The 25718-nt window shown below is 44.5% G+C and overlaps 1 protein-coding gene across 3 annotated transcripts in view; it reads left to right on the forward strand.

Moving 5' to 3' along the window:
- MCM3AP (minichromosome maintenance complex component 3 associated protein) overlaps positions 1–25718 on the forward strand; it is an 80188-nt gene that overhangs the window by 48363 nt on the left and 6107 nt on the right. The window contains exons 18-26 of one of the 3 annotated variants that reach the window (XM_067548817.1): positions 7433–7630; positions 9721–9789; positions 11585–11719; positions 15802–15955; positions 17434–17692; positions 18118–18215; positions 20069–20459; positions 21681–21938; positions 23258–23387. In XM_067548817.1, coding sequence (XP_067404918.1) covers positions 7433–7630; positions 9721–9789; positions 11585–11719; positions 15802–15955; positions 17434–17692; positions 18118–18215; positions 20069–20459; positions 21681–21938; positions 23258–23387 — 1692 coding nt within the window. Of the gene's footprint in view, positions 1–7432; positions 7631–9720; positions 9790–11584; positions 11720–15801; positions 15956–17433; positions 17693–18117; positions 18216–20068; positions 20460–21680; positions 21939–23257; positions 23388–25718 lie in introns of those variants that run through there. The other 2 variants (XM_067548818.1, XM_067548819.1) reach the window with 2 other exon arrangements.

The following is a 25718-nucleotide window of genomic DNA, read 5'->3' on the forward strand; positions in this document are numbered from 1 at the left end:
AGCTCCCAATGGAAGGGTTGGTGCTCCTTGTTATGGACTGAGTGTGGCAATAAAAATAATTTCTTTCTACATTGTCAGCTCAAATGTTTTGAAACTAATTAATGTAAAAGACTAGGTGGAAGCCCATGCTGTAGCGCATGTAATTTCTAAAGTGTAAAAAAGGCACAAATGGCTGAGAACTTAAGAATTGGACAGGAATAAACCCCAAACCCCAGTGATACCTGTGCCTGGGGGTACTCTGAACAAAGAGTTCTCAGCCCTGCTTGTAATCATTTCCATCACTTCACATAGACATTCTAGGCTACAGATTGACAATCCTGGAATCTTTATATATATATATATATATATATATATATATATATATATGTGTGTGTGTGTAGTCTGACTTCTGATAAAGCATCTTTTAGGTAGCATGTCCTACAGACGTTAAATCATTTTAAAGGAATTATAAAAGTTTTCTGCTCCCTGTTGATGTTTATAAGGGTGTTCTCAGCAAGGGGGAAGCTGCTGACAATCCAGGGAGAGTAATGAAATGGAGTACACAACAATGGTGTACATACTATGACAAAGCTCTTCCTCTACTTCGGTGGGTCCAGTGCTTCCTTCTAGTGGTAGGTCAGGGAATTGCTTCACTCTTTAGTGTTTCTTCCGCCCTCTAGTGGTGGGTGAGGGTAATGCAGCCATTTTAAGATGGCTCCCCCCTGCTGGCTCCCAGTCCTGCCTCTGGTTCTGTTAGGCCTTTGCCTGTTCAGTGGGGTTCTTGCCCTTCCAATAAATAGCCAGTGGAGGATTGGGGGAGGGGGTCCCACCCTCGATTCCAGGCCCCAACCCAGGGACCCTACAAGCAGCAGCCTCATGCTGTGGTGGCTTCAGGAAAGCTGCTGGCTTCCCTGCGTTACTTTCCTGTTCCCCTTGACTTAATGTCCGTACCCTGCTCGGACAGGGGCTCTTCCTGGCCTCCTTGCCAGGGAAGGTTCTTGCCCTTCGACAGCCCCACGGGTGTGGTAGTGTCCAAACCAAATGTCCAGTTCTATCTTCCCCTTCTGGCAGGGTTTCTTCCCTTAGGCTTCCAGCCCTGGGAAAGGTCCTTTGCCCTCTTTGGGCAGGGTTTTCCCCCTCCCCAGGTCTTTTTACCTGCAGAGTCCTCTCCTGCCAGCGTTCTGCTCCTTCTCCTAAACCCTCCTGGCTCTTGACAGCGTCTTGCCTGCTCAAACACACTCTGGTAGCTCACCTCACTCCCACAACTCCAGCCACACCCTTTCTCTGGAGGGGAGGCTTTTTAACAAGTCCTGGGCAGGACCTTGATTGGCTCCAAGTGTATTCATTAACTGGGAGTAACCCCTGCTCAGCTACCAGGGGAAAAGAGACTTACTGATCCTGGGGCTGATATATCAGCCTTCTAGCACTCTTCGGTAGCCATCCGGTCTGACCCTGTCACAATACACAGAGTAAGCACTGCAAATAAGAAGAATATTTATCTAAAGATGCAATTTGAATAGAATTCTCACTTCTGGGTCTCAGCTCCTTAGTGTGTGACTGCCAGACTTTTAACCATTGATGTTAGTGGTAGCAAATTAAAGCAGAAACCAGACTTCCTAATTGTCAATGTGTGCTACCCTGTCCAGGTTTTCGGTAATGGATGACTTACTGCTGTCATACTGGCATATCTAGCGTATGTTGTGGGACAACATTAGTTTTTCTTCAAGTAGACATCCTTATGGGTGCTCCACCATAGGATGTGCACGCACCTGTGCACTCTTTACTGGAGACTGCAAAGTAACATTTGCAGACCTGCACTTATGCAGAACAGCACCTTCATGCTCTGAGTGAGGATGCACAAGCTTGCTTCCATTCAGTTCTTTCTCTACCACTTGTGACATGAAACAGAGAGTTCTGCTGATTGCTGTTTTCGGCTGCCCACCTTAACTTGTGCATTATTGCTTTACTTCTTTGTTTTGATCATTCTTTCTTTGAATTATTCTGTTTCAATATACCTTTACTTCACTTTATTTTGTGTTGGTGGGGGTCCCTCCTTTTCTGTTTCTTCAATCTTGTGTTGGAGTATAATTGTTATGCCTAAGACCCCAGGGTTTGAGACCTGTGAGACTTATCAGAAGTCCTTTCTCTGCAGTGATGAATACTCCAGCTGCCTCCGGTGTTTGGGGGACTCCCACAACCCTGTCAAATGCTTGGTCTTTCTGAGTTTTAATGGCAGATCCAAGAAGGTCAGGGAGGCTAGACTGAAGCTCATGCTATTGGAGCATGCGTTAACTCCCAAAGGCTCTGCTTCCCTCCTCGTACATTGGCCGCTACTTCACAGATGGCATCAGTCACTGCTGCTGCTTCATCTGCAGCCCCAGACATTAAGACCTCAAAAGAAGAGGAAGCATTCCTCTCCCAAGAGGGAAACAAAAAAGAGGGGCAGATTACTGAAAAAGACCCACTCGTGGGAGACCTCTCATTCCTCTGAGTCCGGTGCCAAGGCAAAAGCCTACCACAAAAGCAATTACTGTAGTGGCACTATCTGCTCTCTCACAAAATAGCAAGACTCACACGGTTACCATTCACACCCTGCAATCTTGCAGCACCTTTGAAAGGGGACAGGACACTACAATTATCCTAGTACTTCAGCAGCAGCATCCATCTCACCATCCAGTACCAACTCTAGTTTTGGGTGAAGAATTTCAGAGCCCTCCACTTCTTTCCAGGTTCCTTTTTTCAGAAGATCTTACTGTGACCCATCCATGCCTAGGGTAGCCACCTGAAAATGCCAAGGTCAGGGCAGGCTGTAAAAGAAGAGCAGATTCTCCCAGCACTGGTGGGTGACACTGAAGTCAGACTTACCAACCAGCCACAAACAGTGCTCTGATTCCCCACACTGGTCATCAAACCCAAAGAAACAGAGGACTACTTCTCCTACCCTCCAACTCCTTTGTAGTGAAGGTTATCAATTAGAGGAACTGTCAAACTCGATATAGGTTCTCTCTCCATCAGGTAAGGAATCTAAAAGATTGGACTTGATGGGAAGGAAGAGCTATTCATCAGCCACTCTCCAGTTTCACATTGCCAACTACCAAGCCTTGTTGGCGAAATATGGCTTCAATACATAATCTAAGTTCCCCCCGGAAACTGACTATCTTACTACCTTCTTGCCTTGAGAGTACCTTACCTCAGACAAGTGGATACTGGAAGTTGTCAAAGTGGTTCTATCCACTTCCATTTTATTCCTCCTTCTCACACCTCCCACCACTCTTCAGGAACACCCCTCTCACAGGGAACTCTTAAAACAAGAGATCCATTCTTTCCTTCTTCTGGGAGCTATAGAACTGGACCCACCAATGTCCTCTGGAAGAGGGTTGAATCACTTTCTGGTTCTTTGAGTGATGGTCCCTATTGTATTCCACTGAGGGTTTACATCTGCACCATGTGTCCAGAGCCGGAGAATTTGAAAGTAATAGTGTCCATTGGTCTGCACTTGCACTGTTGCTCCACCTAATGGTTTCATCAGAGATGATAAAAGGTGGGGCAGACCAACCACGCCCTCAGTTTCTTTTCACCACTGCATGGTCCAAGTTTGAGCTGCTACTGTTCTCTCGTCTCTCTGACACACTTAAAATAAAAAGCCATTTTTAGAATTTTAAATAGTTTTCATTGTTTTACTGTAGTTTTTAGTGTTTAGTAGTAGTTTTAGGAAATAAGACTTTGGGGCTTTGGTTTCGCCGGTCACCTCCTCCCACCCAATCCAGCGCCCACGTCTGGGTACTGGATTATGCCAAAGACTCCAGGGTTCAAGATCTGCGCTTCCTGCCCGCGTTTGTTCTCGGTCAGCTACAAGCACCAATGCTTTCTCTACTGCTTGGGAAAGGTCCATGTTTCATCCAGGTGCAGTATCTGCCTGTCCTTCCCAAGCCATACCCGAGAGGGCCGGGCTCTCACCTCCATTCAACCCTTCCATCCACTTCCTCACACCCCCCTCCGAATTAAGTACTGCTTGTTAATCACTCTCAGTGGAATACAATAGGGACCATCACTTGAAGAGGAGGTTATTTACCTATAACTGGAAGTTCTTTGAGATGTGTGGTCCCTATCTGTATTACAGTTCCATCCTCCTTCCCCTCCATTACAGATCTGTTCGATTTGCAGTGGAGAAGGAACTAAGGGCATGGTCACTCACCCGCACTTCATCGCCTTGGTCAAAATCTTGAGGCGGAGCAAGGGTTTGTGCACAGATCAACAGACACTACTAGTTTCAAATTTTCCATCTCTGGACACATAGTAGATGCATAAATCCTCAGTGGAATACATACAGGAACAATATATCTCAAAGAACCTCCAGATACAGGTAAGTAACCTCCTCTTCCCAAGTAAAGCAGAGAGTGACCAATCCTCAACCTCAGGAACTTGAACAACTGTCCTAGCACAACACTTTAAAATGGTGACACAAGCCCACTATATTTCCATCCTGAGATCCGGGAGTCTGGTTCTCTGCCCTCAACCTTCAGGACACCTATTTCCATGTAGTCATCCACCCATGACACAAGCATTTCCTAAGATTCATGATAGGGACAGATCACTATCAATATCAAGTTCACATCCCTTCGGACTCTCCACATCCCCAAAGGTCTTCACAAAGACTCTTTCGGTAGTAGTCTCATCTATGTCACTGGGGAATATCAGTGTTCCCATATCTGGACAACTGGCTTTTCTGAATCCAGTCACTTCAAGAGGTACAGGAGGCAACACCCTGGACATTAACATTATTCCAATCTCTGGAATCAACCACAGAAAATCCATACTATCTCCTGTTCAGATAATAGACTTTATAGGAGCTCCCTTAGACTCCACAACTGCAAGAGCCTATTGCCAAAGGAGAGATTCTCCACCCCGTCCAACCTAATCTCAACATTACATTACAGCCTGCCAATGACGGGGGGGATCTACAAGTCTTGGGCCACATGTCAACCTCTATGTATGTGACTCCCCACACAAGGAGGTACCTCAGATGCCTCCAGATATGGATAAGAACAGTGTATATCCAAACAAGCAATCTCTCCAGGCACATCACAGTGCCTCAGAAGGTGTTGAACTCTGTTACATGGTGGAAGGATCCACAGAAAGTCTTGCGTCCAGCACCTTTGGAAAACCTCACAATGGATGCATCTCTGTTTGGATGGGGAGCTCATCTACAGGGAGACACAGCACAAGACAAATGGTCATCATGGAAATTGGTACTCCATATCAATATCTTGGAACTAAGAGGAGTATGATATGTTTGCCAACACTTTTTGTGTCATATGAGGTCACTCAGAGTAATACTAGACGACAAGGCAGCAATGTATTATATCAACCAACAAGGTGGCACAAGATCCCAATCCTTAATACTCAGAGTCATAAGGTTGTGGAAGTTGTGTATTGCCCACTAGATAGAAATATCAGCAGTCTATCTACAGCCTTCAAAATACAATTGTGGGCTCCCTGAGTAGACATTTCTGGCAGAATCATGAATGAGAGCTCAAGGACTCTGTCCTTCTCTGCATCTGCCAGAGCTGGTGTATAACAAGGTATACTCTTTGTCACCCCAAACAATGCAAAATGTCACCTGTTCTACTACAAGGAATGTCAAAACAATGGATCTCTAGGAGATGCCTTGGAACACCATTGCCCCTCTTTATACCTACTCACCTGTACCATTACTTCTCAAGACCCTTCTCAAGATGCATTGAGAAGGAGCGAGAGCTATCATCACAGCAACTGCTTGGCCAAGACAGGTGTGGTACTCAAACCTCATCCTCTCAGAGGAAACTCTCTTCAAACTTTCTATCACAAAGGATCTGTTGACACAGAACTCAGGGTCCCTTATTCATCCCAAATCCTACTCACTGAATTTGAGTGCATAGCTCCTTAATGGCTCTCGATCATGGAATTGATCTTTTCAGTTAGAGTTCAGTCAGTCCTCCTATCCAGTTGAAAGCCCCAAACTTGCAAGACTTACCTACAAAAGCTGAAGCACTTCTAATTCTGATGCTCCTGCCCATCTTCTCAAGCATCGGAAGTTCTGCTTTCCAAGATCCTAGACAACCTGTTAAAGACAGTGTCTGTCAATGAGTGCTATCATAGCCTTTCACTCCTCCATTCAGGGCTTCTCAGTCTTTGCCCAGCCATATTTCTTAAAAGCTTATACAACCTGTTTCCTCCTGTTTGACAATTGGCCTCCCAGTGGGACCTCAGCCTAGTTTTAAATGCCCTAAGGAACGCATCCCCCCCACGTTTGAACCAGTGGCAACCTGCTCCGTCCTTCACCTCTCCTTCAATTAGAAAATAAATGTTTTCTGTCACCTAAACAAGGCTAATGGAGTAGCTGGGAGCACTTATGGTGGACCCACTATATACCAACTTCTACAAAGACAAGGTTATACTATATCACCATCCTCACTTTCTTCCTAAGGTCTCTTCAGAACATATCATTAATCAGGAAGTTTTCCTGCCAGTTTTCTACCTGAAACCTCATGCCTCCAGAGAAGAATCAAGCCTTCATTTCTGGACATAAGGAGGGTCCTTGCCTTCTATCTGAACAGGACTAAACTACGCTGCACCTCCCCTACACTATTTGTGTCAATTGTGGATAGGTTGAAGGGCCAACCAATTTCCACACTGACTAAGTGGGTTTTGGGTTGCATCAATGTTTGTTATGGGAATACAGGGTTACATGCGCCCCTCAGGAATTGATAGCACATTCTTCTAAAGCTCAGTCCACATCTATAGCTCAACTGAAAGATCTGCTGGTCTGCTACTTGGTCTTCTAGCCATATCTTAGCCAAGTACTGTGCCATCTTACCTGCTTCCACCTTTGGTGGTGCAGTCCTTCAAACTGTCCTGGACTTACCCTCTCAGCACCCACCTCCTCATTAAATTACCACTTGGGAGTCTCCTACTGTGGAGTACCCATAGGGACATATATTCAAAGAAGGAGAGGTTACTTACCTTACAGTAACTTGAATTCTTTGAAATGTTTTGTCCCTGTGAGCGCTCTGCCTCCCACTCTTCTTCCCATCTGCTCGGACTTAAGCTTCACGGTAGAGAAGGAACTGAGTGGTGGCAGGCTTATGCCTCCCTATATGCCTTTAGTCAGAACACAGGGCACTGTTCTGCATGGGCCCGCAAATGCTACTTTGCGGTTCCCAGCCAAGAGTGCAAAGGCATATGCGCATCCTACAGTGGAGTTACCATAGGGACAAAATATCTCGGAGAACTCAAATTACTGTAAGGTAAGTAATCTCTCCTTCTCTACTTTGGACTGCTAATAACCTAAGGCATCAAAGAAGCTGCAGCAAGTTAATAGTGAAGAATAGTTCTGCACAGAAAATCTGTGAACATAATGTGAGATTTAGCAAGAATTAATTAGTACAGCATATAAATATTTTCTCTTTTAAAGATGGAGGGAAGTGGTAGCAGCACGGAAGAAGCTGAAGCGTCAAATGAGGGCATTCCCAGCAGCTCCCTGTTGTGTGGATCCGAAAAACAAACTGAAAGCATTATCCCCCAGTGCAGAGTGTCCTATTGCTAAGGAGAACCTAGCTAAGAGGATTGTAAACCTAGGACATGCAGGAAACCTGGGGATCTCCTGCACCAGGTAAGAGCACTCTTACAGCTAAAAGTTTGAAAAAGGTAAGTTAAAAATAATTTCACATGACTGCAGGTTGCCTGACAATATACAAGGATATAAGAATGGCCATAGTGGGTCAGACTAATGGTCCGTCTAGCCCAGTATCCTGTCTTCCGACTGTGGCTAATACCAGTGGCCAATACCATTCCCAGCTTCTGCCAAACAGGCTAGGGACACGTTAGAGCATGGTTTTGCATCCCTGCCCATCCTGCCTAGTTGCTATTGATGGACCCATCCTCCATGATCTTATTTAGTTCTTTTTTTGAACCCTGTTATAGTCTTGCCCTTCACAACATCCTCTGGCAAAGAGTTCCACAGGCTGATTGTGCGTTGTGTGAAGAATTACTTCTGGTTGTTTATTTTAAACATTCTGCCTATTAATTTCATATAGTGGCCCCTAGTTCTTGTGTTATGAAAGGAGTAAATAACACTTCCTTATTTACTTTTTCTCCACCAGTCATGGCTTTATACAATTCTATCAAATCCCCACTTAGTCGTCTCTTTTTCAAGCTGAAAAAGTCCCAGTTTTATTAATCTCTTCTCATATGGAAGCTGTTCCATACCCCTAATAATTCTTGTTGCCCTTTTCTGTACCTTTTCCAATTCCAATATATCTTTTTTAAAATGGGGCAACCAAATCTGCACACAATAATCAAGATGTGGGTATACCATGGATTTATAAAGAGGCAATATGATATTTTCTGTCTTATTATCTTTCCCTTTCCTAATTATTCCCAATATTCTGTTAGCTTTTTAGTCTGCCACTGCACATTGAGTGGATGTTTTCAGAGAACTATCCACAATGACTCTAAGATCTCTTACTTCAGTTGAAACTGTTATGTTTTACATGTACAAAACTATACATATAAACTATGTATAGTTGGGATTGTTTTCCAATGTGCATTACTTTGCATTTATCAACATTGAATTTCATCTGCCATTTTGTTGCCCAGTCACCGAGTTTTGTGAGATCCCTTTGTAACTCTTAACAGTCTACTTTGGACTTATCTGTCTTGAGTAGTTTTGTATCATCTGCAGATTTTGCCCCCTCACTGTTTACCCCTTTTTTCAGATCATTTGTAAATATGTTGAACAGCACTGGTCCCTGTACAGAGCCCTGGGGAAACACCACTATTTACCTCTCTCCAGTCTGAAAACTGGCCATTTATTCCTATCCTTTGTTTCCTGTCTTTTAACCAGTAAGTGATCCAGGAGAAGACCTTTGCTCTTATCCCATGACTGCTTACTTTGCTTAAGAGCCTTTGGTGAGGGACCATGTCAAAGGCTTTCTGAAAGTCTAAGTACATTATATTCACTGGATTAACCTTGTCCACATGCTTGTTGACCCCTCAAAGAATTCTAGTAGATTGGTGAGGCATGTTTTCCCTTTATAAAAACCATGTTGACTCTTCCCCAACAAATCGTGTTCATCTGTGTGTCTGATAATTCTGTTCTTTACTATAGTTTCAACCAATTTACCTGGTACTGACGTTAGGCTTACTGGACTGTAATTGCTGGGATCACCACTGGAGCCTTTTAAAAAATTGGTGTCACATTAGCTATCCTCCAGTCATCTGATACAGAAGCTGATTTAAATGATAGGTTACATACCACAGTAGTTCTGCAATTTCACATTTGAGTTCCTTCAGAACTCTTGAGTAATACCATCTGGTCCTGGTGACTTATTACGGTTTAATTTATCAATTTGTTCCAAAACAACCTCTAATGACAGCTCAGTCTGGGACAGTTGCTCAGATTTTTCACCTGAAAAGAATGGCTTATAAAACAAGCACAGCTTCTTATATCCCTTGTCCTGTGAAGAACCCTCACAAAAAAAGACACTGACTGTATACATTGCAGTCAGACACAGATGAGAAACAAACTGAAAAGCCAGACACAATTTTTCTCTGATCTTCTTCCATAGTAGTAAGTCTCCTAAGTGTTCTGGCTTGCATGGTGCACAGATGAGCACTTATAGCTCTGCTAGACCTACACGTGTTATACAGGAGACTCAAGATCTTTGATACGTCCTGACCAAACTGCCTCTTTGTTTCCAGGTTAAGGTGGCTGAGAAACCGGACGAAACACCAAATGAAAGTTCAGTATTTTTACCAGCAGTTGCTACGGTATGTTTGAGTTTCACTAAAGCTACATTAGCACAAAGATGCTGTGTACCCTGAAAATTTGGTGCAGAGTGTTGAATTGGGTTCTAGGAGCCTTTTTAGACTAGTCCCTGTGAATATGTGTAGCTAAGGGAAAACTGAGGGTGGGTGAATCATAGAAGGGTGGATCCTTTAAAATATCAGAACCCTAATCTTGTGCCTGTACCTATAGAATGCAGTGTCTGACTGATACAGGAAGTGTGTGTGGAGTAGCAGATGGGGCAGAGTCTAGTGTGCCTCATATGCTGGGAGCAATAAGTGAGATGTTGGGATCACTGGCCTGTAACATAAGGGCAGATGACAATCAGATCTTTGTCTTTGGTGGGCTAGTATTGTAGTTTAAATGCTGGTAAATACTGTAGACTTTTCTTTGAGAGAATAGTGATCTGAAGCCCATAATTGAAGGTCAGAAAGGATAATGACTGTTGTGGAGAAAGGGGGCAGAATTTCCTTAGTTTTAGGAGGCCGCTTTATGGGTTTGGTGTCTGGAAACTGCTGTAGCCGGATACACCACTGCTCATAGCAGAGATAAACCAAGAAGAGAGAGCACTTTACAAGTCTAAAAACAGGATCCTTGCTGTGTTAAGAAGCCATTAGCCTGCAGCTGCAGACATCTGTAATTTAGCCATATACAAGGTGGAATTCATGAACTCTGTTTTTTCTCTGTGTCTTTGCAAAAAAGAGAATTCAATATCTCCAAAACTAATTTTACAAAGTGGACAAAAATAATCAAAGGCTTCCATCCTTGAGGAGAACAGAATAAACCAGGTTGGAGTTTGGAAGCATAATGCTGTCTAAGACATGGCAAATAGCTAGGAAACTTTTCCAAATTAACAAATAACTTTTTGAATAGCCCCAAAATTTAACAAAAAAATTCTCTTCTGCACCCAGATCACTCATGAAATTTCAGGCAGTTTGCCATGTGGTGAAATTTGATATGGGTGAGGGAGTGAAAAATGATAAATATAGAATTTTGATAGACTGCTGGAATCAATGAGCTTAAAGGCTGCTTTGCTGGTTCCTGGGAACATGCCATAAACTAATAGTCAGTTTTCTCAATGTTGTTTGAAAAGATGCCAAAAGAACCTACTCATTCATTGTATTCTCTGCACCCACAGGCATATGCCTGTGCAGTCTTCTTATGAACTTCATTCCCTTGCCTATTTACAATATCAAAGTAGTCAGGCACAGTGGGGAGATAGTGGGATGTGCATGTGATCCCACAAACCAAGACAAATCTTGTGGACCAGATTCTCAGCCGGTGTAAGTCAGTGTAGCTTTTGAAGTCAACGGCTCTGGTGACTTACACTGGCTGTATATCTAGTCCTGTCAGTTTAACTTTAGACAGGCTGGTTTTGAATGTCCATTTAACTCCTCCTTGTAACTCCTTTATGGAAAGCAAAACATTTTAAGAAAGCATTTACATTACCTCTTAATTTCATCAGACTGTACTGCATTCATTGATTCAAAGCACATTGTCTGTGTCATATCTTCAAAATGTCACTTACCTTTGCATGCAGCTGTACAAACAGCCACACTGACCTTTCAAGAACATAAGAATGGCCATAATGGGTAAGACTGATGGTCCGTCTAGCCCAGTATCCTGTTTTCCGCCAGTGGCCAATGCCAGGTGCTTCCAAGGGAATGAACAGAACAGGACAAAAAACATTTTTTTTAAACCTAGTTTATGGCAAAAAGGAAGTCATTAAAAAGTTCAAGATATTTAGTTCTTTTTCATGTACTTTTCACTCTCTTTAAGTGATGCAGCATGGACACCACTGGATCTGCCTTCCCTGATCATTGAACATATTCCAATTCAGCAAGAACAGGTCTTTTGGAAGGTGCTTTTGGTGTTGCCGAGCTACGAAGGATGTCCAGCAGGAGATCCCTGTCGGTAAGCAGAAGAGCCAACCATGTTTCCTTGCATGTCTGGAGACAGAATGGAGGAGGAGGTGGCATTGTTCTGTCACTGAAATGTAGATCCTCATGTCCTGGGAAGAAAGAAAGGCAATGAATGACAGGACAAAGGGATGAAATATTGCCCTATAGAGTGTCCCTTACTTTGCTAAATCTTCAGTGTGTTTTAGCTCCTGTCTAAAGTTAGCAGCTCTGTTGCAGAGAGGTGAAATTCCTTACCCCTTGCTGCAGATGGAGCCATATTCCCTTTTCACCCCTCACATCCTGTCACAGATAAATACTTCCATATCCTAGGACTGTTATTATATACCCACTACATTAAAAGAACATTAACATTGTGAAGTCAAGCACTTGAAATCCAGGAAATACCAGAACTGAGATCGTCAGGGTAACAACTTTAATCCTGCTCCATGTGTATATGGGTTCTAATGCAGTCTTGTCCAGCATCACATAGGAAGTCTGTGGCAGAGTGAGGGACTCAAAACCCAGTTCTCTTGGGTCCCAGTCCAGTGCCTTCAACCCAACAGAATCTCATTTCTCTTCTCGCAACTCTAACTCTCTGCCTCATTCACTGTCTACCCTGTGCACTGAATGAAGCAAGGGTATATGGAACAAACATGGGATTGTTGTTCAGACTGTATCATAATGCATACGCACAAGGAGGAAGAATTAAGATGGCATGGGAAACCTTTATTTTGACATTTCCTAACTGGGAGTGTTTGACTTTACAACCTTAATGTTCTTTCATTGTAGTTTTCTGTGATATTTCCTGTTGACTCATTGATTCGAAGGCCAGAAGGGGCTATTGTGACCCTCTAGTCTAACCTCCTATGTAACACTGGCTGTAGTATTTCACCCAGCAGTTCCTGCAGCATGCTGAGCCACGTGGAGTTGAGCCTGGAGCACAACTTTTGGAAAGACATGCAATCTTGACTTCAAAGCTTTAAAGTGAGAGAGGATCCAAGGAGCTCCTTAGCAAGCAGTTCTATTGGTTGATTGCCATCCCTGTATTTCTAAAAAAAAGAAAATAAAATTGCACCTTGTATGACAAGCCTATGTAATTTCCTACCCTTTTTAAAAAAGCTAACTGTAAAAACAGAAATTCCATTATGTGGGACAATAGCAACCCCATGTTGACCCCCTGAAATGGTCATCAATGGGGTTGTAAATCAGGACAGTTGGATTCACAGCATAGTCTAATAAATGATAGCAGTAATAGGCTGTTATCCCCCACGTGAATTAACCGCAAGAAGGAGCTGTTTGACCCAAAGAGCCCTTACTACCAGGGCAAAGGGTACATTGTCTCTCCTAAGACTGAGCAACCAACTCACTAGACCCAATGCTCTGTTGTCATGGTATTTATCCAAAAAGTATTGAGTAAGATATCATCAATGGCGTACCTAGGGTCTCCAGTGCCCAGGGGCCAAGCCTACCTTTGCACCCCTCTAGGCCTCACGCCCCCTCCCCACCCCACGTGAGTCTGTACCTGTGGGGGGGGCATGAGGCATGGGTGGGTGGGCTCAAAGGCAGGCTTGGCTGCATGCCCCCCCTCTGCACTTACCCACTGTATGGCGCCCCCCTCTCCCACTGCAGCCTGGGGAGTGGGCCGGCCCGACCCTTCACGACGCGCAGAGGGGGGGAGGTGGTGAGGGGCACCCTTCAGAGCCTCCTGCATCCCCTGCCCATTGTGTTGGGCTGGCCCAGCGCTTATCCACCTCTCCAGCCCCACAGCCTGGTGCCAGCTCGAATGGGGTGGCCTGGGGGATGGGGGTGCCGGGCCAGCCCTTCATGACATGCGGGGCTGGCCCAGCGTGCCCAGGTCTCTCTCCCTCCCCCCCGCACTTACCCGCTGCTCCAGCCCTGCAGCCTGGTGCCGGCTTGAGGGGGCAGCTTCATCCCCCTCCCCCTCACACCTGGGGGCATTGGGCTGTTCCTTCATGACAAACGGAGGGGGGAGCGCGCCCTTAGAGCCTCCTGCGTGATGTGAAGGGCTGGCTCAGCACCCTCTCACAGGCCAGCGCCCGGGGGCCCAAGGGGGTGGTATGCCATTGGATATCCTATGAAAGCTGGTTATTAATATAATTGTAAAGTGCATGTGTTAACATTATATGTGAAGTTTTGAACTCCCTCTGTATGATGCTACTAGAACATGTTTAAGACAAGACTGCCTAATCTAGGTAAAGTGATAAACAGATCTGTCCCAAACAAAGGAATGTAGGTTTACCTCAATTTACATATTATCAGTAAATGAAGCTATCAGGGGTTATCCTGATCCTGAACTCAAGAGACAGAGTTAACATAGTTCCTGCACCCAGAGAGAGAAAGGAGACTGAATCCGCAGGAGCCCTTCCTAACATGTAAAACGAAGCCAGTTCTTTTTGGAATATAAGGAACAAAGAAGGACTTCATCTTTATCTTCACCTTAGGAGACAAAAAAGGCTATTTAATCTCTGTGATCTTCGTATGTGACGTTGGCCGGTAAAAGCTGGAAAGGGGACTGAGTGTGAAAGAAACCATCTTGAACAAAGACTGTCTTTCCAGATTGTTTTAGTCTTTTAGATGTGCATTTGCTTGTAACCATTTCTACCTTTATCCCTTTTACTTGCTATCCCTTAATCCATGTTCTTTTGTTGTTAAACCATTTCCCTTTCATTATAAATCATCACTGCTGTGTAAGCTCAGTTAAGTGTGTACTTGAGCAAATTGACAGGTTGGAATGTTCTACTGTCTCTGTAGAGGCAGCAGATTTAACACTTTTTCTCTGTGAGCATTCAGTGGGAGGGTCCCTGCAGTAGGATGATTTGGGGGTGAATTTGGGGATATAAGGGTACTGAGATCAGCCTGAAGGGAGTAACCAAGTTGGGCAAAGCCCAGGATGAGGTTTATGGCTGCTAGCAGGCTGTTGGAATCAGAGGTCTGGACTAAAGCTGCATAGCCAGAAGACTCCCAGGTTTGCAAGGCAGATAGTAACCAAATCTCTTATGGGCCTGCATTAACCCCAGAACATCGTAGAATGCAAAACATACTTTGTCAGTGACTTATACAACTCCTTGCTACGCAGCTGACCAATGTTGTGAATCAGGATTCCCACGCTCATTTCCTAGTTATGACGGAGTGTTGTGTAATAGCTAGAGAGAACAGAGCCAAGCACATAGCTTTGGTATCTTCATTTTGAAAGAGAGCCTGGTCAAGTGGATGAGATTTGAGTCTAGCATTACAGACAGTTCTAGTTCTGGCTTTGTCAGACATGACCTTATGCCAGTCTCAGGTACCCTCTGTAAAATGGGAGGAATGATACTGGCATGCCTCCTAATAAGGTATAGATGAGAGTTTTTGCTTAGTCAAAGCAGTAAAGTGTACAGAATTATCATCAGGCAAGGAAGGCTCCTGGCTCACAGCACAGCTTTCTCTAGGTCTAAGATGGTGGGGAGCACTACTGCTGAACCTGTGTCCCTGCTTGAGCACTAGCTCTGCTCTCCTATTTGGGAGAACAAGTGGGGCTTACGAGCATGCTCATAGAAGCTGGTGTATAGAAGCTTGGGGTTGGAGCATGCTTGCTACGGAAGGAACATTTGGAGATTTCAGTAGCAAGCTTTCAAAAAGTTCAACTGGTCACATGCAAATGGCAATTTTAAGAGGCTTATAACTCAGATAGATCTGGATGGACTTTCCTGAAGACACCCAGGATTATCTCCCCACTAAACTTCAAGTTGGCAGAGTTCCCTATTTTCACCTAATGTGAACCCTCATGGGGTTGATCCTGCTTTGAGCAGGGAGTTGGACTAGATGACCTCCTGAGGTCCTGTCCAACCCTAATCTTCTATGATTCTATTATTCAGTCACAGAAACAGTGGACCCATTTTGCATGCATGAATGAGCGAGCGAGCGTGAGGCAGATACCTGGCATGGAAAGGTTTAGCTCAAATAGTTAAACTATGGCAAAGTTCTAAGCAACTTAAAATTGGGGTTTATAATGGAAAGTGGTCCCCTAACTATAGACTTTGCTGCTGGCACTACCTTTAATATCAAATGAAAAAATTGTTTCTTTTTTGTTCACAGGGTGCTAGCAGATTGGTTGAAAGCCAAATTCATGGGAGATAAAAGATCAAAGGATATAATCTCCAATACAAAGGAGAGAGTCCAGACGCTTGCATTATTTAACTCTCTTGGTATGCAAGGAGATCGGGCTGTTTGTGTCAACTTGTGTATAAAGGTACATTAGAGCATTCTATTAGCAGTGTGCTGCGTCCCTGTCCCATCACTTTTCTGATGCTAAGGAATGCTTTGCCAAGGCTATCAGTGTGTGGTGTCTTCTGCAAGCTCATCATCATTTACAAAGTCGTACCAGTCAGGGACTCTCAACATTTAATTATTTTAACCCTATTCAAAGCTTAATAGTCCAGCTTAGCAGAATTCAATTTTTATTTTTTTGCAATTTTGCTGGATAATATCAATGTTTGTTTTAAAACTTTTTTGAAAATTTTCATCTATTTAAATCTTTATAGTTGTGGCAAAATATGGGGGCTCAGGCAACGGGAAAGACAGACAATTATTTAATAACCGTAAATATTGAGACTTAAAGTTAAAGCTATATAATTGTTAAAATGAAAATTGTTGGCATCATATTTCAAAGTTTTAGCCTTAAATCAAACATTAGCAAGTTTTCAAGCAGCATTTTTCTTACTTGCCTATTTGTAAATTTCGATGATTGATGGAAATATTTTCCCATCAGTTTGTGTGTATGTGTACAGCAAAATCGATGTTTATTGATATTTATCAATAAAAATCTAAGCTTTCCAAGCCTATTTATAGTATATGAAATGATGAACCCATATTCTCAACTATCCCTCTAGCAATTTCACCAACTCTGTCAAACACAATTGAGATCAGTTCTCTACTAATATTTTCTATAGCTTTTAAACTGCATGCATTGCTTTTCTAATGTATCAAACCTAAAGGGCCTGCAGAATTCCTGTTTGGTCTCCATCTGCTGTCTCTTGCTCTTTTCCTTCCACTGAGTGTAGTCTTGTCTGTGCATCAACCCATATATTTAAGTAGCCTAATATAAACAATTCAGACAATTTTTGAGGCGTTGTAGCCCTTCCGTGATTTGTAGCAGGACTTTGACATTTGGCAAAGAATGCTAGTCTTGGAGTCAAGGAGGAACCTTTTGCTTCTTTACATGAACAAATATTTTCATTAAAAATACCTTTTTTTCTAAAGTGTATTTTTATGAGAAATGGTTAGACTCTTATTGATTTATTCTATTTTTGTTTTTCCGTATTTTTCCCTTTCCTTTGCCTCTTCTTTCTTTTCCTTGTAATTTTTTTTTCAGTCCTTTCAAGAATTGAAAGCTAACGTGATTGTGTAATGAGGGTGCCAAATTAAGGTTTCACAGGCAGCTTTAATCCTGGTGTTTCCTAGCTTTTGAGTGCTGGACTTGGCAACCAAAATAAAATTCCTTTGATTAAGTTTTTATATAGTATGTATATGATGTGCCCATATTCAATGTCCTGCTCATTTTTCTCTTTCCCCCACCACAAGCTTTTTCTCCCTCCTCCCCACCCCCCAAAGTTCCCTGGAAAAGCCTCCTGTCAGAAATGCCATTGCTAGCTTGGCCTACAATATTCAGTGTGTTTTTAAGTCCCTCTTGTTTGCTGTAACTGAATTGTCTCCCTTGTGCTTGTGTAGGTGGCCCATGGCACCCTCACTGACTCGGAGCTTGATGTGGCTGAGACACAGAAGGATCTGCTTGGAACTAGTGGTCTTGTTCTCCTGCTACCTCCTAGAGTGAGAAGTGAAGATGTTGCTGAGGAGGATGTTTATTGGCTTTCAGCTTTGTTGCAATTGAAACAGCTCCTTCAAGCTAAGCCTTTCCATCCAATAGTACCTCTGGTGGTTCTAGTCCCTACTGGGGGAGAAGAGGCCACGGAGAAGGAAGTAGAAGAGGGTGTGTGATTTTCTGTGCGTTGAAAATAACTATTAATATTTAGGATTATGCCCAACGCAGAGAATGAACAGTAAATGTGTTCCTCCAAATACAGCATTGGGTTAAGAGATATAGAACCAAGATGGAAGGATCCTCCGAGTTCTAACAGGAATCCAGAGAGCCTTAGGAAAGAGACTGTAATTTGAAAAGGAAAATCATATAGTACGATTTTTTCCCCCAAAGATTTCAGTTTAAATTTGCACGTGGTGTGTTGTTGCTGCAGTCAGGTTCAACACAGTATGGGAAAATAGAAAAGTCAGAGAAGTAGTAAATCTCTGCTGTCAGTGGGAATAGGCTGAATAGAAGAATTTCATTTTTTTTCTGCTGTGTTTTGTATATGAATAATGAAAAATGCTGCTATTTCAGCTATTGCTTTTTCTTTAAAGGTTTGATGCTGCAGGATTTGATTTCAGCTCAACTTATTTCAGACTACATTATTGTTGAGATCCCAGATTCTATCAGTGACTTGCAAGGCACCAACAGGGTAGGAGCAGTAATCCCAAAATTAAACATTCAGTAGCTTATCACTAAGATCTCTACTACCTTAATTGTTTACATCTGGTGGGGCATGTTCTCCACATTGTAAATAACTTATCATTGTAAGCTGCCACTCTGAGTTTTGTTTTGAGTGTTTTTTCTCCCATTGCTAAAGCTGAACTTTACCATAGTTTGTGCACAGAAGACTGAACCAGCTTTTGGCTAGAGCGGAACTTTGCTAGAGTTAAGTTTCAGAAGATATTGCTCTTTAAAATATTATACAAATTTTCAGCTAAGGCTCCAACCCCAATCTTAACTCTGTCCCTGCATTTTGCCCATCCACCATTATTTATACCTGTCTTCCATGGATGGTCTGGAGACCCACACCATTAATGGCATGAAACTGGTGTCTGCCGTGCCTGGTATTTGAACAATAATGGTGAACACTGTGGTCTTCAGTGGCAGGATAATATGCTGTGTGTCCAGTTTATATGAGCCATAGGAAGTGTCTTTGCTATTTCACTAAAGAGTCTTAGGGTAGATTAAGGGCAGATTTTTGTATCATAGAATTGTAGGGCTGGAAGGGACCTTGAAATCTTGAGAGGTCATCTAGTCGAGTCCCCTGCATTCAGAGCAGGACTAAGTATTATCTAGACCATCCCTGACAGGTGTTTGTTTGACCTGCTCTTAAAAATCTTCAATATGGCGATTCCTCAACCTCCCTAGGCAGTTTGTTTCAGTGCTTAACTGCCCTAATGTCCAACCTAAACTACCGTTGCTTCAATTCAAACCCATTGCATCTTGTCCTAACCTCAGAGATGAACGAGAACAATTTTTCTCCCTCCTCATAACAACCTTTTACTTGAAAACTGTTATGTCCCGCACCCAGACTTCTTAGGATCTGGGTCCTGTGCTGGAAAGAGTCTTGTGCATGTTAGCAGCTCGTGCTCAGCTGATTGCTCTGCCTACTCTCTTCACCTTCCAATACCTGCTACACTGAATGGGGGTGTGTGCTTTTGTCCTTCTCCCCACACAGAAAAGAGGGGAAATAGGGTGGCTATAGGCCCTTGCCTGACAGTTTCTATGTGAGAGATGTACCCACTACATCTCCTCGTCTTCCAGGCTGCATTTTACATAGAATCATAGACTGAGTCTAGAAGGGACCATCTAGTCTAACTTCCTCTGTAACACAAGCCAAAAGATGCCACCCAGTGGTTCCTGCATGAAGCCAAGGAACTTATGGCTGAGCTGTTTGTATCTTTAGGAAAGACTCCAAGTGACAGAGAATCTGCCAGAATCTTGGATGATCTGTCCCAATGGCTAAATTAACTTTTCTTTACATTGCACCTCTGTTTACATTGTGAACTTAGCTGAGTTCAGCTTCCAGCCATTGGATCTCATAATGCTTTTGTCTTCTAGAGCCCTTTGCTATCAGATAGCTCCTTCCTTTGTGGGGAATTATAGATTAATTCAGGCATCAGCGCCGAGGATCAGGGAGTGAGCCATGGTGCCTAAAAGGCAGAGTGCAAAACCCCATTCGGGAAATCATTGGTTGGAAACGGTCACCAATGGATTCTGTGCCAACACTGGTTTTCAGCACTGAGCCATGATGTCCTGTGTGGGATGGAGTTTCATGGGGGTAGACTAAATGAATGGTGCCGCAAAATTTAGCAGTTGGTGCTGTGAATTCACAGTTGCTACTGTGGGATTTGTTTGCATTGTACCCCGGACTATGCAGGTCCTGCTCTGTGAAACCACTGTGGCTGCAGGATTGAATCCTTAGTGTCACTAGTTAATAGTGAGCAGAGCTTCTGAAATGACCTGGCTGACTGGTTTGTTCTGTCAATGTTTGTGCCGTAGCTCTCCAAGTCAGTGCAATGGCTGCTCTCCCAGTGCCCCAGCTTCCTAGAGCTCGGCTGCCAAACCCTCCAGCAGTTCATCGAGGATGGGGTTAGCCATGAGTTCAGTGAGCGCTTCTGCCATGACCGAAAGGAGAGATGTTTGGCCGGCTTGCCCTCCCAAGAGCCCAGCGCTATCATTGAGCTGTACAACAGTGTACTGCAGTTCCTGTCTGGGGTGGTTTCCTCGGAACAGCTGTGTGACCAGTCCTGGCCTGTCACTGAGTTTGTGGAGCCTGGTGGCAACAAGCTGCTTCCTCACCTCCAATGGAACACACTGGATCACCTGGGCTGGCTGAAGAAGGCAGTGCTGTCCTTCCAGATCCCATACATGGACCTTCCTCCTCAAGGGGGTATGTAGTTCATACAGGATCTCAAGATGCGTTAGTGTCAGAATACAAAGTCTGTCCCTTTGGCAACAAATCTCTCTCCCCTTACATTTATAATGTGCTTCAGCCTGTTTGTATCAAAGTCTAGCCAGAAATTTCATGGTTTGTTCTGTAGCCTTAGTGCAGGTATCTCCCTGCATTATGCACTGTAGGAGTGTTTGGCAGTTCCTCTTCGTCAGTCTCAATGGGAGGCCACACCCTCTCACTGTTACATACCTAGAAAGGCAATCTGCACAGAGGAATAAGCATTCTAGGGGCTCTGATCCTCTGGCCAGGGAGAGCTGGTAAGCAGTCTATGGACTCTGACCCTCAATCAGGGCAGCACACCAAACAGTTTAGGGGCTTGGGCTCTTGCTCTCAGGTATGGCAGCAGACCTCCTGGCCTAAGGTGGGGAGGCTGCAACCCCAGGGGTGGGGTTGACAGCAGGGAGCAGGGGGAACCGGGCCCACCTTACCCCACCGAGTCCCAGCTCAGGGCCTTAACAATAGCGAATGGTTTTGCCACTGGGTCACTGGGGATCTGCCCAAAACATGCTGACCAGGCTTCAGGCAACAACACAACTGGACTATTTTCTGGTTTCCCTGTGCTACTTCCTACACTCCCATCGGGGTGTTCCTGTATCTTGGGGTCATCCTCCATCTCCCCGGGGTACACTGCCAGCGGCAGTCCCAGGAGCTCCTTGGTGTCCTGCTCGGCTGGCAGCTCTGGTGATCCCGGGGAGTCCTCTGCATTGTCGGGGTCACCTTCAGGTTCCAGCTACAGCAGCGGCCGGGAGGTGTCCATCTCCCTTGGCAATTCTAGCCCAACTGAGCTGCAGGGCACGTGGCGCCTTTTATATTTCCTGCCCCACCCTTCTGCTTCCAGTGTGGCGGGCATGGCCATCGTAGCTCCACCCAGCAGAGGCGGGCGGTGATTCCTCCCTGTCAGTCTCAGAAGGAGGCCACGCCCCCTCATTACATGCACATTAGCCTGATCATGATCTTTGCTCAGACTAAGCCTACTCCTGGAGGGAAGGGATTGCAGCAGGTTCGGACTGAGGTGTATCAGCAGAGCTGAGATTGGGGAAGCCTTCCACGCAGTGTGGTGGATTGGCCATTGCTGTTCTTCTCTGACTGCGATACCCAATGCAAACAGTTACTCAGTGGAGATGATGATAGCCAGGTGCATATGTTGTTTTTGTCCAGCTCCCTGGCGTCCTGTGTGTTCCATGATTTTCCAGTACGTATCCCAGATCTCTAGCTCTCCCCAGACCCAGCCAATCCTCGAGTCTCGAGTGGAGAATCTGCTGAGCAAAACCTACTGCAAATGGCAGGGCAGGCTGTTTGCCAGCTCAGGAGAGGATGGACCTGCAGTTGATGAGATCCCTTGGGATGAGATCTTCGCGTTGTGTATTGATCATAAACTGAGAGACTGGAAACCCCCTCGGCTGCCTGTCACACCAGGTATTCAGTGTTCTGGGCACGCAGCTCTGTGCCTTCTTACATTCTGCTCTTTTGTTCTGTTTCATTTAATAGCACAGCATTGCTACACATGCACTTGTTATGGGCCCATCCCCACGATATCTAAAAGCAGTGAATAGTATTAGCATGGCATGTTGTCTGGCAGGGCCGTGCTCCCCATCATTCCCACTACTCTCAGCAGTGGGATGATCCTGAGGGTGTTTGTATTTGCTGCACATCCATTTGCCAACCATGGGACTTGTCCCTCATCCATATCACTCATCCTGGGCCTGCGGCAGGCCCAGCATTGCTCCTCATGCCCACATAGAAGAATATGGCCAGAACCTCTCCCGTTCGGCACACATTCAGTTAAGCTAAAGGCCGATTTTGGCCTCACACACATACGTTTAGCTCATTCAAATCACTGAAGGTTCCATGTGCCTATCTGAGGGCAGAATTGGACCCCAAGGTTGAAATTGCCAGGCATTGGTTTGCCCAGTGATATTGCTCAGCTCTTGCTCAGAGCTATTGGCAGTGACCATTCATCTACCATGCGTCCCTGAAATCTGTCTCCTGGGTTTGGGTATTAAGGATGTGCTCTGAGAATTAATGATGGATATCTAATAATATTAGCACATCCTTAGAATTAGTGGTTAGTATCACTTTTTTGCCATATTCCAACAAATAGAAATATAGGACAGTGTGGTAAGCGAAATGCAGAAAGAATGAAATCATTGGTGTTCTATGGTGCGCCTAGATGTGAATATTCTCCCTTAAAGATGTGCACACTGTTGCAGGATTGAGAGGGCTGATTACAATTTTGCAGGCTGTCTGAGAGCACACTACTGACACATCTCAGCCTAAGGTTTAAAGCAGGTGGGTAAACGCTGGTGACTTGGTTTTGGACAAACCGGTAAAACCTGCTGCTGTGAATAAGCACTGTAGGGAGAGAAGTTGAGGCACAAATCTCTTGTCAGAGAAATCACAGATGGTTTCAGTGTAGAAAATACCTATTTTTGAATTGAGCATTGATGCATTGCACACTGTGGGGTTGGGTGCACTGGGATGCTAAAAGTGAAGATAAAGCAATATTTTACAGTAATCCCCAACAATCTGATCTGGAATTTGCTGGATATTGAATCAGCCTCAAGAGGCACACTACTGCAAGTAAGTTCTGTCTGTTCAACAGATCTAATTCCTTGCCATCCTCAGAACTTGAGGCACAATTTCCATGGGCTATCTTTTAATGTTGAATTTATTTCTCTTGAAGCTGAAAGCTTGTATTGATCCTGACTTGGTCTTTAATGTTTGTTTGTTTATAGAAGCAGTGAGTGAAGATGGCCAGATATATGTCTATTTCTTTAAGGAACATTTAAAAACCTTCATTCTTCCTTTTTCATGGGAGCAGGCCAGACTGCAAACTCAGAAAGAGATCCAGCAGGGACATGCAAGGCAAGATGATTTTTTTAATTTGCTATGATAAATAGCATGCTTATATCTTCATAAATCGCATAGGTATAGCCATTGAGTAGGTGCTGTGCAAACTGGGAAATTGCACAGGGTCTTCATGATCGCATAGGGTAGGTTTTTTTGTTTTCCCAATGCTCTTCATATCACTATCATGAAAAATGGATACTTTCTTTGGCGTGACATACTATCCAGAGATCAGAAAGCAAACTTGCTGGATTTTTCCAAAGCTTCTGTCATATCTTATGATGAAATAGATTAAAGCATTTTAACTCTTACTAAATGTGAAATGATTTACTTCTGGCTGCACAAAATATGGAGGAAAATAATGTTAATTGGGGGGGGGGTCTGGTGACTCATATACCAGGTGATAGTCTTGACAAAGTGCCAATTGTATGTCACTATTGTATCCAATTTCAGTATCCGTTACATGTCTTTTGCTGGCTGTGCTAAGCATAAAGAAACAGTCTGTGCTATCTTCTCCATCAAACTAATTACAGGTTGTATCATGGAGCACCATAGCTTTTTGGCCTATTCAAAAGAGTGGATGACTTTTAATGAAATGTTGGAAGGGAGGATCCCATTGCTCTGTTTGTCAGTTATTCACATCCTTTATTTTAAATGTATTTCCCAGCAGTTGAGTTCCAGAGGAGGCTCAGTCCCCTGCTTGCAGAATGGAGTGGGAAAAGGACCCTTTGATTAAATAAAAGAACCACAGGAGCTGACTGCAGGAGCAAGTGTGTCAGGGACAAAAAGCTGGACTGTAGGGAGGGTGGTATCCCTCTAGAGGAGCAAGCCCCTCGCGACCTATTCACCGCCATATTGTTGGCTCCAGAAGGGACAGATTGAAGTCAGTGGCTAGTGCTTCTCCTCAGAGCCCTAGCTGCCCTCATGCGTGGTCTACATTACAAAGTTAGGGTGATGCATGGCAGTTTACGTCAACCTAGTTGTGTTTATGCTTAAATTTGTGTCTCACCGATGTAAGCGCCCCATTATGCTGACATAGTAACATTACCTCCCCAAGCAGTGTAGAGCCACAGTTGATGTACTTTGGTCAATACAATGTGAGTGTAGACACTGTTACTTATGTCAACTGTCCTCCAGGAGCTGTCCTACAATGCCCCACACTGACTACTCTGGACACCATTGTGAACTCCATTGGCCAGGGGTCACACAGACTGGACAGCCTCGCTCCCCATCCCTCACCATTTAAAGTCCTGTGGACTTTTGAAATTCCTTTTCCTGATTGCCCAGCTTGGTGAGCACACTGAGCAGCTGTCCTTTGTTGAATTCAACTGCCCAGCTAACAATGCTGGCTACATGCCCCAGATTCGCTCTTGTCTGGAGTAGACAGGAGACGTTGGATCTCCTGGGCCTGTCAGGAGAAGAGGCTATGCAGGCACAGCTCTGAACCAACTATAGAAACGTTGACAACTATGAGCATTTTGCTCAGGGGATGCAGCAGAAGGGGTATGACAGGGACCAGCAGTAGTGCTGTGAAAAAGCCAAGGAGCGGCAGAAGGCCTACCAGAAGGCCAAGGAAGCCAACAGTCGAGTGTGGAGCTGCAGACCTGCCACTTTTATGAAGAGCTGCACATCATACTTGGCCACCAGCGCACAGCATCGTGGATACCTCCAAGGAGTCCACGTCACAGGCCCCCACTGTGAACAGCCAGGAGGAGGTGGTGGGCAAGGAAGAGGAGGAGTGTGTGGGACAAATGACCAGGGGATCCAACTGTGCAGCAAGCCAGGACCTGTTTTTGACTCTAATGCAGTCCAGATAGTCCTGCTAGTCATCATGGGTGGGCTCGATGCAGGTGAAGTGGCTCCACGAATGCCACCAACAGCCTTGAAGTGGTTCTCACTATGTCCCCCAGCTATCTGTCCTCCAAGGAATTGTCATGTTTCCCACTGATTGAGTGGTTCTTGTGGCTCTGCAAATACTCAGGAAATGTGCCACCCTGTGCTTGCAATGCTTATGACATGAGTGCAGAGCTGTGCAGGCTCCATGCTTCTGTGAGAGATGACAGACTGTGAGGAAAGCTGTATGGGTTTCTGGCATTTTGAAAAAAAGGTGCAAAAATTATGGGAAACAGACAATATTATGAGATGGAAACAGTTGTGAACTGGGAAGCTGACCCAATGCTCCCATTAACCCCTGCGGGACTCATTTAGACCCCACCATGCATTGCCAAAACTTCCTAAAAGACAGTGCGGTGAACAGTGGCGAGTTGCATACTGAGATACCTGCCCATGGTGCATTGCTGTCTGCATCGGCACAAGCACTCTTCACAAATACATGGTCCTGCTGACACA

The sequence above is a fragment of the Emydura macquarii genome, unplaced genomic scaffold, assembly GCF_026122565.2.
Source record: "Emydura macquarii macquarii isolate MOO-44397 ecotype Brisbane River unplaced genomic scaffold, CSIRO-AGI_Emac_v2 contig_1253, whole genome shotgun sequence".
Classification (NCBI taxonomy): Eukaryota; Metazoa; Chordata; order Testudines; family Chelidae; genus Emydura; species Emydura macquarii.